At 40.3% G+C, this 13,711-nt stretch overlaps 1 protein-coding gene across 1 annotated transcript; it reads left to right on the forward strand.

The window, feature by feature from the left end:
• The first annotated feature begins 8,193 nt into the window (after positions 1-8,193).
• On the forward strand, positions 8,194-13,701 carry LOC133622264 (uncharacterized). Its single transcript, XM_061984782.2, has 2 exons — positions 8,194-8,401; positions 10,091-13,701. The coding sequence occupies exons 1-2, from the start codon at positions 8,319-8,321 to the stop codon at positions 13,167-13,169; spliced, it is 3,162 nt and encodes a 1,053-aa protein (XP_061840766.1). The 5' UTR covers positions 8,194-8,318; the 3' UTR covers positions 13,170-13,701.
• The last annotated feature ends 10 nt before the right edge of the window (positions 13,702-13,711 follow it).

The following is a 13,711-nucleotide window of genomic DNA, read 5'->3' on the forward strand; positions in this document are numbered from 1 at the left end:
CGGTCTCCCTAGAGGGGGGGGGGTTACCCACATATGCGGTCCTCTCCAAGGTTTCTCATAGTCATTCACATCGACGTCCCACTGGGGTGAGTTTTTCCTTGCCCTTATGTGGGCTATACCGAGGATGTCGTTGTGGCTTGTGCAGCCCTTTGAGACACTTGTGATTTAGGGCTATATAAATAAACATTGATTGATTGATTGATTGATTGATTGATACATATATATATATATACATATATATATACATACATACATATATATAGGTAAAAGCCAGTAAATTAGAATATTTTGAAAAACTTGATTTATTTCAGTAATTGCATTCAAAAGGTGTAACTTGTACATTATATTTATTCATTGCACACAGACTGATGCATTCAAATGTTTATTTCATTTAATTTTGATGATTTGAAGTGGCAACAAATGAAAATCCAAAATTCCGTGTGTCACAAAATTAGAATATTACTTAAGGCTAATACAAAAAAGGGATTTTTAGAAATGTTGGCCAACTGAAAAGTATGAAAATGAAAAATATGAGCATGTACAATACTCAATACTTGGTTGGAGCTCTTTTTGCCTCAATTACTGCGTTAATGCGGCGTGGCATGGAGTCGATGAGTTTCTGGCACTGCTCAGGTGTTATGAGAGCCCAGGTTGCTCTGATAGTGGCCTTCAACTCTTCTGCGTTTTTGGGTCTGGCATTCTGCATCTTCCTTTTCACAATACCCCACAGATTTTCTATGGGGCTAAGGTCAGGGGAGTTGGCGGGCCAATTTAGAACAGAAATACCATGGTCCGTAAACCAGGCACGGGTAGATTTTGCGCTGTGTGCAGGCGCCAAGTCCTGTTGGAACTTGAAATCTCCATCTCCATAGAGCAGGTCAGCAGCAGGAAGCATGAAGTGCTCTAAAACTTGCTGGTAGACGGCTGCGTTGACCCTGGATCTCAGGAAACAGAGTGGACCGACACCAGCAGATGACATGGCACCCCAAACCATCACTGATGGTGGAAACTTTACACTAGACTTCAGGCAACGTGGATCCTGTGCCTCTCCTGTCTTCCTCCAGACTCTGGGACCTCGATTTCCAAAGGAAATGCAAAATTTGCATGGTTGGGTGATGGTTTGGGGTGCCATGTCATCTGCTGGTGTCGGTCCACTCTGTTTCCTGAGATCCAGTAATGAAATAAACATTTGAATGCATCAGTCTGTGTGCAATGAATAAATATAATGTACAAGTTACACCTTTTGAATGCAATTACTGAAATAAATCAAGATTTTCAAAATATTCTAATTTACTGGCTTTTACTTGTATATACATACATATATATATATATATATATATATACACACACATACATATATACATATACATACACATATATATATATATATATATATATATATATATATATTTACACACACACGCACGCACGCACGCACGCACACACACACATATATAGTCGTGGTCAAAAGTTGACATACACTTGTAAAGAATATAATGTCATGGCTGTCTTGAGTTTCCAAAAATTTCTACAACTCTTATTTTTTTGTGATAGAGTGATTGGAGCACATACTTGTTGGTCACAAAAAACATTCATGAAGTTTGGTTCTTTTATGAATTTATTATGAGTCTACTGAAAATGTGAGCAAATAAGCTGGGTCAAAAGTATACATACAGCAACATACATTATCAATTTTGGTGATGTAGAAAAGTATCAATCAAATTGGCTTCATGGCTTCTTAACTTCATGTGAGTGATTATGATTGACGACACCTATTGACTTCTCTGAGCCCATTTAAATGGGGCTCATGTGATGCAGTCATCAGATTAAGGTCCCAAGAGCAACTGTGCAGACAATTGTTCGTAAGTATAAAGTGCATGGCACAGTTTTGTCACTGCCACGATGCAGGAGGAAAACGCAAGCTATCACCTGCTGCTGAGAGAAAATTGGTCAGGATGATCAAGAGTCAACCGAGAACCACCAAAAAGCAGGTATGCAATGAATTAGAAGCTGCTGGAACACAGGTGTCAGTGTCCACAGTCAAGCGTGTTTTGCATCGCCATGGACTGAGAGGCTACCATGCAAGAAGGAAGCCCTTGCTCCAGAAGCCACACCTTAAGGCTCGTCTAAAGTTTGCTGCTGATCACATGGACAGCGATAAGACCTTCTGGAGGAAAGTTCTGTGGTCAGATGAAACAAAAATTGAGCTGTTTGGCCACAATACCCAGCAATATGTTTGGAGGAGAAAAGGTGAGGCCTTTAATTCCAGGAACACCATACCTACCGTCAAGCATGGTGGTGGTAGTATTATGCTCTGGGCCTGTTTTGCTGCCAATGGAACTGGTGCTTTACAGAGAGTAAATGGGACAATGAAAAAGGAGGATTACCTCCAAATTCTTCAGGACAACCTAAAATCGTCAGCCCGGAGGTTGGGTCTTGGGCACAGTTGGGTGTTCCAACAGGACAATGACCCCAAACACACGTCAAAAGTGGTAAAGGAATGGCTAAACCAGGCTAGAATTAAGGTTTTAGAACGGCCTTCCCAAAGTCCTGACTTAAACCCCATTCAGAACATGTGGACAATGCTGAAGAAACAAGTCCATGTCAGAAAACCAACAAATTTAGCTGAACTGCACCAATTTTGTCAAGAGGAGTAGTCAAAAATTCAAGCAGAATCTTGCCAGAAGCTTGTGGATGGCTACCAAAAGCGCCTTATTGCAGTGAAACTTGCCAAGGGACATGTAATCAATTATTAACATTGCTGTATGTATACTTTTGACCCAGCAGATTTTCTCACATTTTCAGTAGACCCATAATAAACTCATAAAAGACCCAAACTTCATGAATGTTTTTTGTGACCAACAAGTATGTGCTCCAATCACTCTATCACAAAAAAATAAGTTGTAGAAAATATTGGAAACTCAAGACAGCCGTCACGGTAGTCTAGACACATTATGTTCTTTACAAGTGTACGTAAACTTTTGATCACGACTGTATATACACACACATATATATATTATATAATATATATTATATAAATATATATGCACACATACATACAGTATATATATATATATATATATATATATATATATATATATATATACTTATATATTTATTACGTGATGTATATTTTATATGCATATGTTACATATAAAATATAACATTTATTATATATAACATATACATCTATACATACACACATACGTACATATTATATATAAATTATATACTATATAACAAATACATACAGACACCTACATATATTTTTTTATTATACAATGTAATGATTTAATTATATTAGATCATTTTGTACTAACTCAAATGTTACGATTACAAATAGGCATTTGATTATTTGTATTTACGAATATTTGTATATTTGTAATAGTATATGTATATTTGTATTAGTATACGTATATTTGTATAAGAATATGTATTCTGAGGCAGTAGTGCAGTCGCTTCACTACGAGAGTGATCAGCAATCAATCGCACACATTATTGATTATGACGCCAATCCCAAAACAAAGCTGCTCGGAGGGCGCTGGCGCCAAGGTCTTAACCTTCCTGGTTAAGACCTTGGCGACACAATCATTTTCTACGTGTGGATCTCTTCCACGCATGCGGAAACCAAAAGACAATCAAATCCGATTAATTCCGTCTACAAAGAAGTCTAATTGTGACAAAGTTGTATTTACTATGTTCTTTTAAACCACCAATGGGAACATTCTGGTGTTTGAAAAATGAACTTTGAGCAAGTTGCTAACAGCTTTTTTAACATGCTTCTTTTCAGTCTTCCTGACAGATTTGTAAAACATTGTTACTTGAAGATATTTTCATCTTCTTTCCATGTAAAAATGAAGCAAATTAAATACAAATCAAGCAATTTTAAAAATAAGACAAGAGTCCTCATCTTTAATGTGATTTAAAATATATTTAAAACTTCACGGGACAAATACTTTTTTTTTTTTGTCCTTTCAGTCAAGTTTTGCAGTATTTTTGCACATAATGTTTTACTCCATGTTATGTAAACTTTCCTAAGAAGGATGTTTTCATGTGACATTTTAATGTGTACTTTTTTCATAAGGTTTCAAAACATTTTGGAAACTTTTCTGCTCAAATCTCTTTTAAATGAACTTAAATACCTCAATGTCTTGACACAAATGCAATGTTAATGTCAGAATGTCATACATAAACATAAAAAAAGGTTTTGACTAAATATACGTCACTTATTCGCTCAGTACCATCCGGATGTACTTTAATATGAATTAATAGTTTTTTGTGATTAATCACTTGCTTTAACTCGTTAAATTTGACATGTTAACCCTTTGAAGACCTTTTGATCGAATGTTGCATAACATTAGTAATATTATCTGATCAAAAGGCTTTCAAAAAGTTAAACATAAAAAAAAAAACATTTTCTGGATGGAGGCCCACGGCTTATAAAATGTGGCTAATTTACAGATTTTTCTTTGCAGACGGCCATAATGCAAATAGTTTTTAATAAAACACATACAAATACACTGAAAAGGTGGGTTATTGTTTGTGCTTTGCTGCCATCTTTTGCACGAGTTCGCTCACTGCAGGTGGAAAATGTTTCATGCCTAACACCGGAAGTATAACTGTCGAAAGGATTCTTCATTCATCACTTCAAGCAACGCTTGTAAGTTTTACATTATAACTAAAACAATTCATACTTACCAAACCGTCCCATGTGTGATGTCTGTAGGAGTGTTTTCATGCATATTTGTACGTGCTATCGGAATGTATTTAGGCCAGCGTCGTTAGCATTAGCTAATATGCCAACACGTTCACGAGTGTCTTAGTATTAACTTACAACGGCATTCTTTTTGTATTGTTTCAGTTTCACAAATTCCTCAGTAAATTCACCAAAAGGTCACCGTTGAGTTATTGAGTCTCTTTAGCTGATTGGAGAGCTAGCTTGCGCAGCTAGCGGGTCTATGACGATGACTTCTGTTTTGTTTGATCAACCGTTTTACTGCCGTGTTACAGACACCATTTTGAAACAACTAAGGTATGTAAATAAACATTTACTAAATATTTCTGTGTGAATAACTAATTTCACACCATATATATATATATATATATATATATATATATATATATATATATATATACACCGGTATTAGTGCGGCTAATATATGGAAACATTTTATTTTCAAAAATTTAGTGGGTGCGGCTTAAATATCGTTGCGCTCCATAGTCAGTAAAATACGCCACTATGGGCTATCTTTTCTCGACCATTTAGAAGTTATTGAGTCTGTTAAGCTGACTGAGCGCTAGCTTCCGCAGCTAGTGGGTCCATAACGATGACTTCTGTTTTGTTTGATCAGCCGTTGTACTGCCGTGTTACAGACACCGTTTGGAAACAATTAAGGTACGTAAATAAAAATTTACTAAATATTTCATTTAACAACGTATATATCTATGACTTATAGCAGCTAATATATGGGAAAATATTTTCTTATAAAATTTAGGGGGTGTGGCTTAAATCATCATCAGGACTCATCTTCCTCCTATCCGGGAGATCGCAAAAAGCCGCTGCCTGACCAGGGCTCATAAAATCTGCAAAGACTCCTCCCACCCCCACCAAGGACTGTTTTCACTGCTGGACTCTAGAAAGAGGTTCCGCAGCCTCCGAAGCAGAACCTCCAGGTTCTGTAACAGCTTCTTCCCTCAGGCCATAAGACTCTTGAACGCATCATAATTAAATTAAATTATCCCTTCAATTCCCCCCAAAATGGATTAACTCGGTGGAATAAAAAAGACAATATAACATACACCCATAAACGCGGATGCATATGAAAAAGTGCAATAAATCTATCTGTACAGTAACCTATTTATTTATTTATATATGCACCTTATTGCTTTTTTATCCTGCACTACCATGAGCTGATGAAACGAAATTTTGTTCTTATCTGTGCTGTAAAGTTCAAATTTGAATGACAATAAAAAGGAAGTCTAAGTCTAAGTCTAACATATGCGCTCTCTATGGCGTGGAAAATATGGTAGAATGTTTGATTTTTTTGTTTAGGACTGAATGTAATTGAGAAATTTGAGCAAAAAAAACTAAATAATTGAACCTAAAATGTGTTAAAAAACGTAAGGACTTTGATGTCCAGTTTGGCTATGAAGATACTTAACCTGGAATAAAAGGCAACATGTTAATGGACATTGGAGGTTGGTAGCAGCGATGGTGTCAACAACAGACTGCTGCACTCTGCTGATGTACGGACTTTCTGTTCAGCAAAGAAAAGCCTGTTTGTCACGCTGGAGAGTTTGGAAGAAAAGAGATGCTGCCTGTCTCACCCCGGGAGACAAAACAACTGATCCCTCGTTTCCATGCAGGTTTTCATCAGCACTTTTTTCCTAAATGTGTCAATAACTATGTGGAATAAAGCAAGGTCCTAAATAATAGGGGTGTGGGAAAAAAATCGATTCGAATTCGAATCGCGATTCTCACGTTGTGCGATTCAGAATCCATTCTCATTTAAAAAAAATAGTTTATTTTTAAATTTTTTATTATTATTATTATTTTTTTTTTTTTATTAATCAATCCAACAAAACAATACACAGCAATACCATAACAATGCAATCCAATTCCAAAACGAAACCCGACCCAGCAACACTCAGAACTGCAATAAACAGAGCAATTGAGAGGAGACACAAACACGACACAGAACAAACCAAAAGTAGTGAAACAAAAATGAATATTATCAACAGTATCAAAAATTAGTTACAATTTCAACATAGCAGTGATTAAAAATCCCTCATTGACATTATCATTACACATTTATAAAAAAAAAAGAAAAAAAAGAACAATAGTGTCACAGTGGCTTACACTTGCATCGCATATCATAAGTTTGACAACACACTGTGTCCAATATTTTCACAAAGAAAATATAAGTCATATTTTTGGTTCATTTAATAGTTAAAACAAATTTACATTATTGCAATTATAAAAGCTTTTTACAAAAATCTACTACTCTGCTTGCATGTCAGCAGACTGGGGTAGATCCTGCTGAAATCCTATGTATTGAATGAAGAGAAAATCCTTTTGAATAGGGAAAATATCGTTTTTGAATCGAGAATCGCGTTGAATCGAGAAAAAAAAACGATTTTGAATCGAATCGTGACCCCAAGAATCGATATTGAATCGAATCGTGGGACACCCAAAGATTCACAGCCCTACTAAATATTGTTGTGGGTCCACTTTGTGAAAATAAGTGACGGCTTTTGACTGCACAGGTAAGAAGTGACAGCAGTGTGTGTTTGAGTGAGTGAGTATGGGTGACAGTGTGAGTGTGTGTGAGTGAGAGCGTGTGAGTGAGTGAGTGACAGTGTGTGAGTAAGAGCGTGTGAGTGAGTGAGTGCGTGCGTGTAAGTGTGTGTGTGTGTGTGTGAGTGAGTGAGTATGAGAGTTTGTGTGTGAAAGCGTGTGTGAGTGTGAGTGTGTGAGTGTGAGAGCGTGAGTGAGTGAAAGGATGTGTAAATGTGTGTGTGAGTGAGTGAGAGTGTGTATGTGTGAGTGAGAGAGAGTGTGTGTCTGTGTGTGAGTGAGTGAGTGACAGTGTGACGTGTGAGTGAGTGAGTGAGTGAGTGTGTGTGTGTGTGTGTGTATGTGTGAGTGCGTAAGTGAGTGAGTGAGTGAGTGAGTGAGTGTGAATAAGTGAGTGAGTGACAGTGTGTGAGTGTGAGTGTGAATGAGTGAGTGAGTGTTTGTGTGAGTGTGTGAGTGAGTGTGTATGAGTATGTGTGTGAGAGCGTGTGTGTGAGTGTGAGAGCGTGAGTGAGAGTGTGTGTGTTTGAGTGAGTGAGTGAGTGAGTGAGTGAGTGAGTGACAGAGAGTGTGTGAGAGAGTGAGTGAGTGAGAGTGTGTGAGTGAGTGAGAGTGTGTGAGTGTGGGTGACAGTGTGAGTGAGTGAGTGAGTGTGAGAGCGTGTGTGTGAGCGTGAGAGAGTGAGTGACAGTGTGTGTGTGTGAGTGAGTGAGAGTGTGTGAATGAGTGAGTGTGTGTGAGCGTGCAAGTGCGTGTGACTGCGTGTGTGTGTGTGTGCGGGTTAGTGTGTGTGCGCGCGCGTGTGTGTGTGTGTGTGTGCGCGCGCATGCCTGCGTGCGTGCGTGTGATACGGAGCACCGCCTCCTCTTTAAAAGGAAGTGTCTGTCTGATGCTGGTCAGATCTCATCTCTGGCAGCAGCAAGAGAAAATGAAGCAGCAAGTGAAGGAAAGTCTTCTTCTGACAAGTTAAAAGACAATAGAACAGGTCTTTGTGTTTCGAGCGCAGGATTCACAGCACAAGATGGACTTATGGCCTAAAGACCGAGGGCTGCTGCCAGCCTACAGTAGATATGGTACAGTTCCTGGCAGAAGTCTAACACACAAGTAAGTATCTCACACTTTTTACGTTCTCAGCATTCTGGAAGACAAATGGACATCCTGCAGAAGTTCTTCAACTTTTCTCACAAAGTACCACCTCAGACAAAAGAATACAGTCACCTAGTAGGCACACGTATTCATTAAAAACAAGGCAGATGTTTCATTAAACAAGTATATTTAATATTTGTGGCCACTGTAACATTAAACACAGTTTGAACAGTAACACTGTTTGAATGTTTAAGTGATTCTTTGGCGTACCACTGGATGGAGCCTGTGTACCACAGTTTGACGGATTAGACAAAAGGTTACCTGCTATGTTCATCAATGCGTTGGCTCGTTCTTAAGTTGTTTTCTTTGCTTGATGCGAGAAGATCATTTGAAAGACAAAACTTCAATGGAAGATAATACGTTTGTTTTTTAACCAGACACCACAAGTCTATAATGTAGATATATTGTTGTATAGAATTTGTTTTTGGTGTGAAACTCAAGACCGGGACCTCCTCATTGAAGTAGGCTTCATCGGTTTTTGCTCATAGACTTAAGATTGGAAGAGATCTGACCAATCTAGATCTTAATCTAAGACTAGATGTGAACAATCTAAGTCTTAGACCAGACCTGACCGATCTAAGTCTAAGACCAGACCTGACCAATTTAAGTCTAAGGCCAGATCTGATCAATCTAAGTCTAAGACTAGATGGGACCAATCCACCTCTAAGACCAGATGTGACCAATCCACATCCAAGACCAGATGTGACCAATCCACGTCCAAGACCAGATCTGACCAATCCACGTCCAAGACCAGATCTGACCAATTTAAGTCCAAGACCAGATCTGACCAATCCATGTCCAAGACCAGATCTGACCAATCCAAGTCCAAGACCAGATCTGAACGATCCATGTCCAAGACCAGATTTAACCGATCCACATCCAAGACCAGATCTGACCAATCCACGTCCAAGACCAGATCTGACCAATCCAAGTCCAAGACCAGATCTGACCAATCCAAATCCAAGACCAGATGTGACCGATCCATATCCAAGACCAGATGTGACCGATCCATATCCAAGACCAGATCTGACCAATCTAAGTCTATGAGCATGAACTGATGAAGTCTACTTGGATGAGAGGCCAAATGTCTTGTTGCGATGGATTGAGTACTCAAGTACCTCTTGAGTAAGTTCTACAGTAGTTGAACTTTAAAATCTACTTGTCATTTTAACTTCTGATTCCAAAGAAAGTTATCCATCAGTTTGTTGGTAAATATAACAATCAAATAATGGGGCAATTGTACATATTCTTTGATTACAAATGTCAGTTTATTGTTGCTTCCATCTTCCACCACCTTTCTCGCTACATTAAAACTACGTCATAAGTCCGTTGTGGTTCTCTATCCATCAATGGTCCCTCTTTTTGTGGTAGCATTAATGAAAAATATCAAGAAAGCCAAAGAAAAAACAAAACACATTTGTGGAGTTAGCCCTGAAAATGGTTAAAATGCTCACAGAGCTGAAGTCTCGAGAGTTGTCCAAGTTATAATAGACATTTTCAGGAGTTCCCCAGTAAAATCTCCTCACTAAACCACGTTTGCGCACATGAATGAAAAAGCGACACATTGAAACCTGTAGCCAGTCACTGTGAGAAGAGAGCATACTTGTGTGTTGTGAACCTCACATTTGATTCCTTCTACCCACACAGCTATCCTTACAGACACCAAGCAATCCACTATCCTCCAACTAACCACGAGGACCACCGGGTTCATGTGAGAGGGTCCAGCTACTGGACTTTACCTAGATCAGGAACAGCTGCAGCTGTCCTTGACTACACCAACTGGACTGAGCCTCAGTTGCCTTCCTCTACTGCTGCTCAGCTACCTTATATCTTGGATTGTCATTCTCAGCAGGACCTGGGCAACTATGAACCCTCTGGAGTCAGGAAATGTGCAACGGGAGATTATGAGAGAGGCTATACAAAAGAGGGATGGCAGAGGAGATGGGAGGCTTTCAAGAGCAACAGCGGCAGCCACGGAGAGATGGAAGCCTGGGCTGCTCGTTACAGCCATTCCCTTCCAAGGAGGAGGCATCTAGAGGTGGAGCTGAGGGGCACCTTCCAAGGTCTGTTGGAGAGCAGAAGAACTGGGATAGATCCTTGTGTGGCTGGACAATGTGCAAACATAAACAATGTTCCAGGACAATGGGAGAGCGCTGCACCAGAAGATCCTAGTATTAGCCATTTGGTGGACGTTGAAGGACAGATAGAACTCCAAAGAAGAAGGTTTAGCCAACCCCCTGGTTATATTGCACCTCCTCCCTATAACAGTCCACATAAAGGTTCATCTATGTTGCCCCATTGTGATTTCGAGAGAACTCACGAGAAACCAGACAGGGATAGAAAAAACGACCTCGAAAGAATCCCGGACCAAAGGAGCGCCGTCCACAAGGTGATCGAAGGACGGAAATTCAGATTAAGAAAGAAGACAGGCGGGATGACCATATTCTGTCTAGTCTCACGGACAGCAGGCCCAACAGAACCCTCGTCTTCGACACCTCAAGCAAACATAGAGCTTGAAAACTGTTCGAGACTCAGTAGTGACAATAACCAAACATCCAAAGTGGCAGACGAAGTAGACAAGGCACGAACAAATATGTCTGCCCTGACCAAACCAAAACAGATGACACCAAACTGCAGAAAAAGCATAACACCGGAGGAAAAACTGCCAAAGAAGGACAAAATGGATGATTCCACATTTAAGAAGCAAAGTACTCCGTCTGTGCCAGTCAGATATCCTTTATGGAGGGAGCCCAGTTTCACAAAAAGAACTCTGAAGGATACAGAGAATCCACTGGGCATGGGAGTAAGAAGACTGGACATCAAGAAAGGCCCTGAATCGGAGGAAGATCTCTTAGTGATCGACACAACATGTGTTGTTGTCAAAATGGAGATGATACAGTCACCCAAGAAAGAACATGTTCACCTCTTAGGTTCCACTGACCCTCTCTTGCACCCTGATCCAAACACAGAATTAAACCACTTGCCAAAGAATGGAAGCCTTAAGGAAAAGCTGTGCCAAGATCTTGAAAAGGAAGGAACCCTTGAAATGGACAGTGAAAACCCTGCAAGGGAATCCTTGGAGAAACGAGCCGAAAGAATCCTTGGGCTTCGTCTCGATGCAAGCTCATGTCCTGACGGATGCAGGAAGAACGGGCTCATCTCTTCCCAAGTCAACAACAATGTAATGAAAGGGAAGCTGCCCATAGAGACCACTGTAAAGGAGGAGCAGTCAGAAAATCAAACGATGTCTGATGATTGGGTTCAAGAGGTTTCTTGTGGCAACCTTTTAGGATCCCAGCCGAACATGGAAGCAGATACTGACAGCCAACATGAAACAGATCAGGTTGAAACATCCCAGGACGCTCCAGTTGGATACACTCAAGAGGGGGACAACTCTGAGCAGAGATGGGAAGAATATCAATTTGATGAAAATGGTTCATGTCAGATTGTCACTCCACTTCCTGTCCCAATAAATCCTTCCTTACCACCACTGTCTCCAGATGATGGAGAGTCAAATCCAAATTTAATCTACTCTATTGATTCACTTCCAAGTATCTCAGAGTCAGAGACTGAGGAGGGTCTAGATGCTGAGTGTGGAACTCTGGACCTAGTTGTAGATGACATACTTCAACATGAAACCGGTTCATTGCAACCATCTCGGATTCCCCTTGCAGACCCATCTGTAGTAGCGTCAAAGTCCAATAGGGATGCTTCTGAGGAAGTTGAAGAGAGACAAACATCACATCATGAAGAAGCCCTTCAGGAATCTCCCACTGATGGAACAGGTGAGCAGCCATTTGAAGCTGACCGTGTACAGGCGGTAAGTGATTTTTCTAAGGATTTTGTCGGCCAGATGCCTGAAATATCCATGAAGGCACCAACAGACCTCAACATCCAGCAGCAGGAACATCTTTGTGCTCAAGCAGAAAACGAGAACAAGCCAGAAGATGAAGATTTAGAGAGGATATCCCCAGAAAATAGTCTTAGTGAAAGAGTAATCAAATCTTTTGAGGTCAAAGCAGAGGAAAACCTGAATGTAAAAGAGACTAACAAAGAGTTGCCTGAGGACAACAAAGACATGACAGATCTTGATGAACAGACAGTAGAGTATCCCAGTGACAAACAAGACACCGAAGCCTTGTTCAAACTTCAGTCTCCTCCATCACCTTCAGACTCAAACGGCGAGGCTCAATCCGGAGCTCGACCTCCACTACTGGGCTCAAGAGAAGGACTTTCCCCCCCTGCAGAAACTGGATCAACTGAAAACCCTACAGAAAATATCTTCGCTCCTCTTCTTCTTCCAGACTTCATCCCTTCTTCTGAAAGTTTTCCCTTGTTGTCACCCTTTCAGTCTTCGGACTGTACGTCTGCTGACCAACCCCAGGGAGAGGAGCTTCACTATCCCAACTCCTTGTGGGATGCAGTGAACCGGATCAGGAAACACACAGCTCCTGACTCGGAGAACGAAGAGGAGGAGGTGGCCGAGTTTTGGGACCCAGAGAGTGCAGAAGGAGAGCTGGACATCTTTGAGGAACTGGAAGTGTCAGAGGACACTGGGGTTGGACAAATGTTGCGGCACCCATGGCGTGAGGAGGACACACTTTCCTCCTGTAGCACTGGCAGTCATGATTCTGGGGACACTGTTATTGTAGCAGATGAGGAAGAGGTGGAGCAGACAGAGGAATGTTGGAGGGGCTGTCTGGATGAAGTTAAAAGCCATCTTTGAAGGTGAGGAGAAGGGAAAAGGTGGCGAGTACCAAACTGTGGACGAGGAGAAGACAACCCAAGATGAGGAAATTATGTAATTCCAGTATGAAGGGAAATGGATATTAAACGGAGTGTCCAAACTTGTTCCTCCGAGGGTCTCACACAGAAACATCTCAGCTTTATGTTAAAAGTGACAAAGCTAATTAGTGTAATATATAATGATTCATTTCATAATGTATTTATTTGTTCTTCGAACATATTGTGGGCCAGGAATTTTTCCAGGTCCACACTTTGAACACCCCTGGTCTGCTCTTTTGCAATAAAATACACAATCTGCATCTGAAATTCTACATTCACAGATATAACTAGTGATACACGTTCATACACACTAATAATCCACCATCTTTCTCATGCATTACAATACACAAGTGGATGAAAGAGAGTATACCGTACAAATCATGTTAGAACCTAAGTATTGTTGTCAACACAAAATGAAAACATGTTTGAAATCAGTGGTTGCAGTGTGATGCTATCCACTGCATGAAAGCAAAATGGAAATAA

Source organism: Nerophis lumbriciformis, linkage group LG23 (genome assembly GCF_033978685.3).
Source record: "Nerophis lumbriciformis linkage group LG23, RoL_Nlum_v2.1, whole genome shotgun sequence".
NCBI classification, from domain to species: domain Eukaryota; kingdom Metazoa; phylum Chordata; class Actinopteri; order Syngnathiformes; family Syngnathidae; genus Nerophis; species Nerophis lumbriciformis.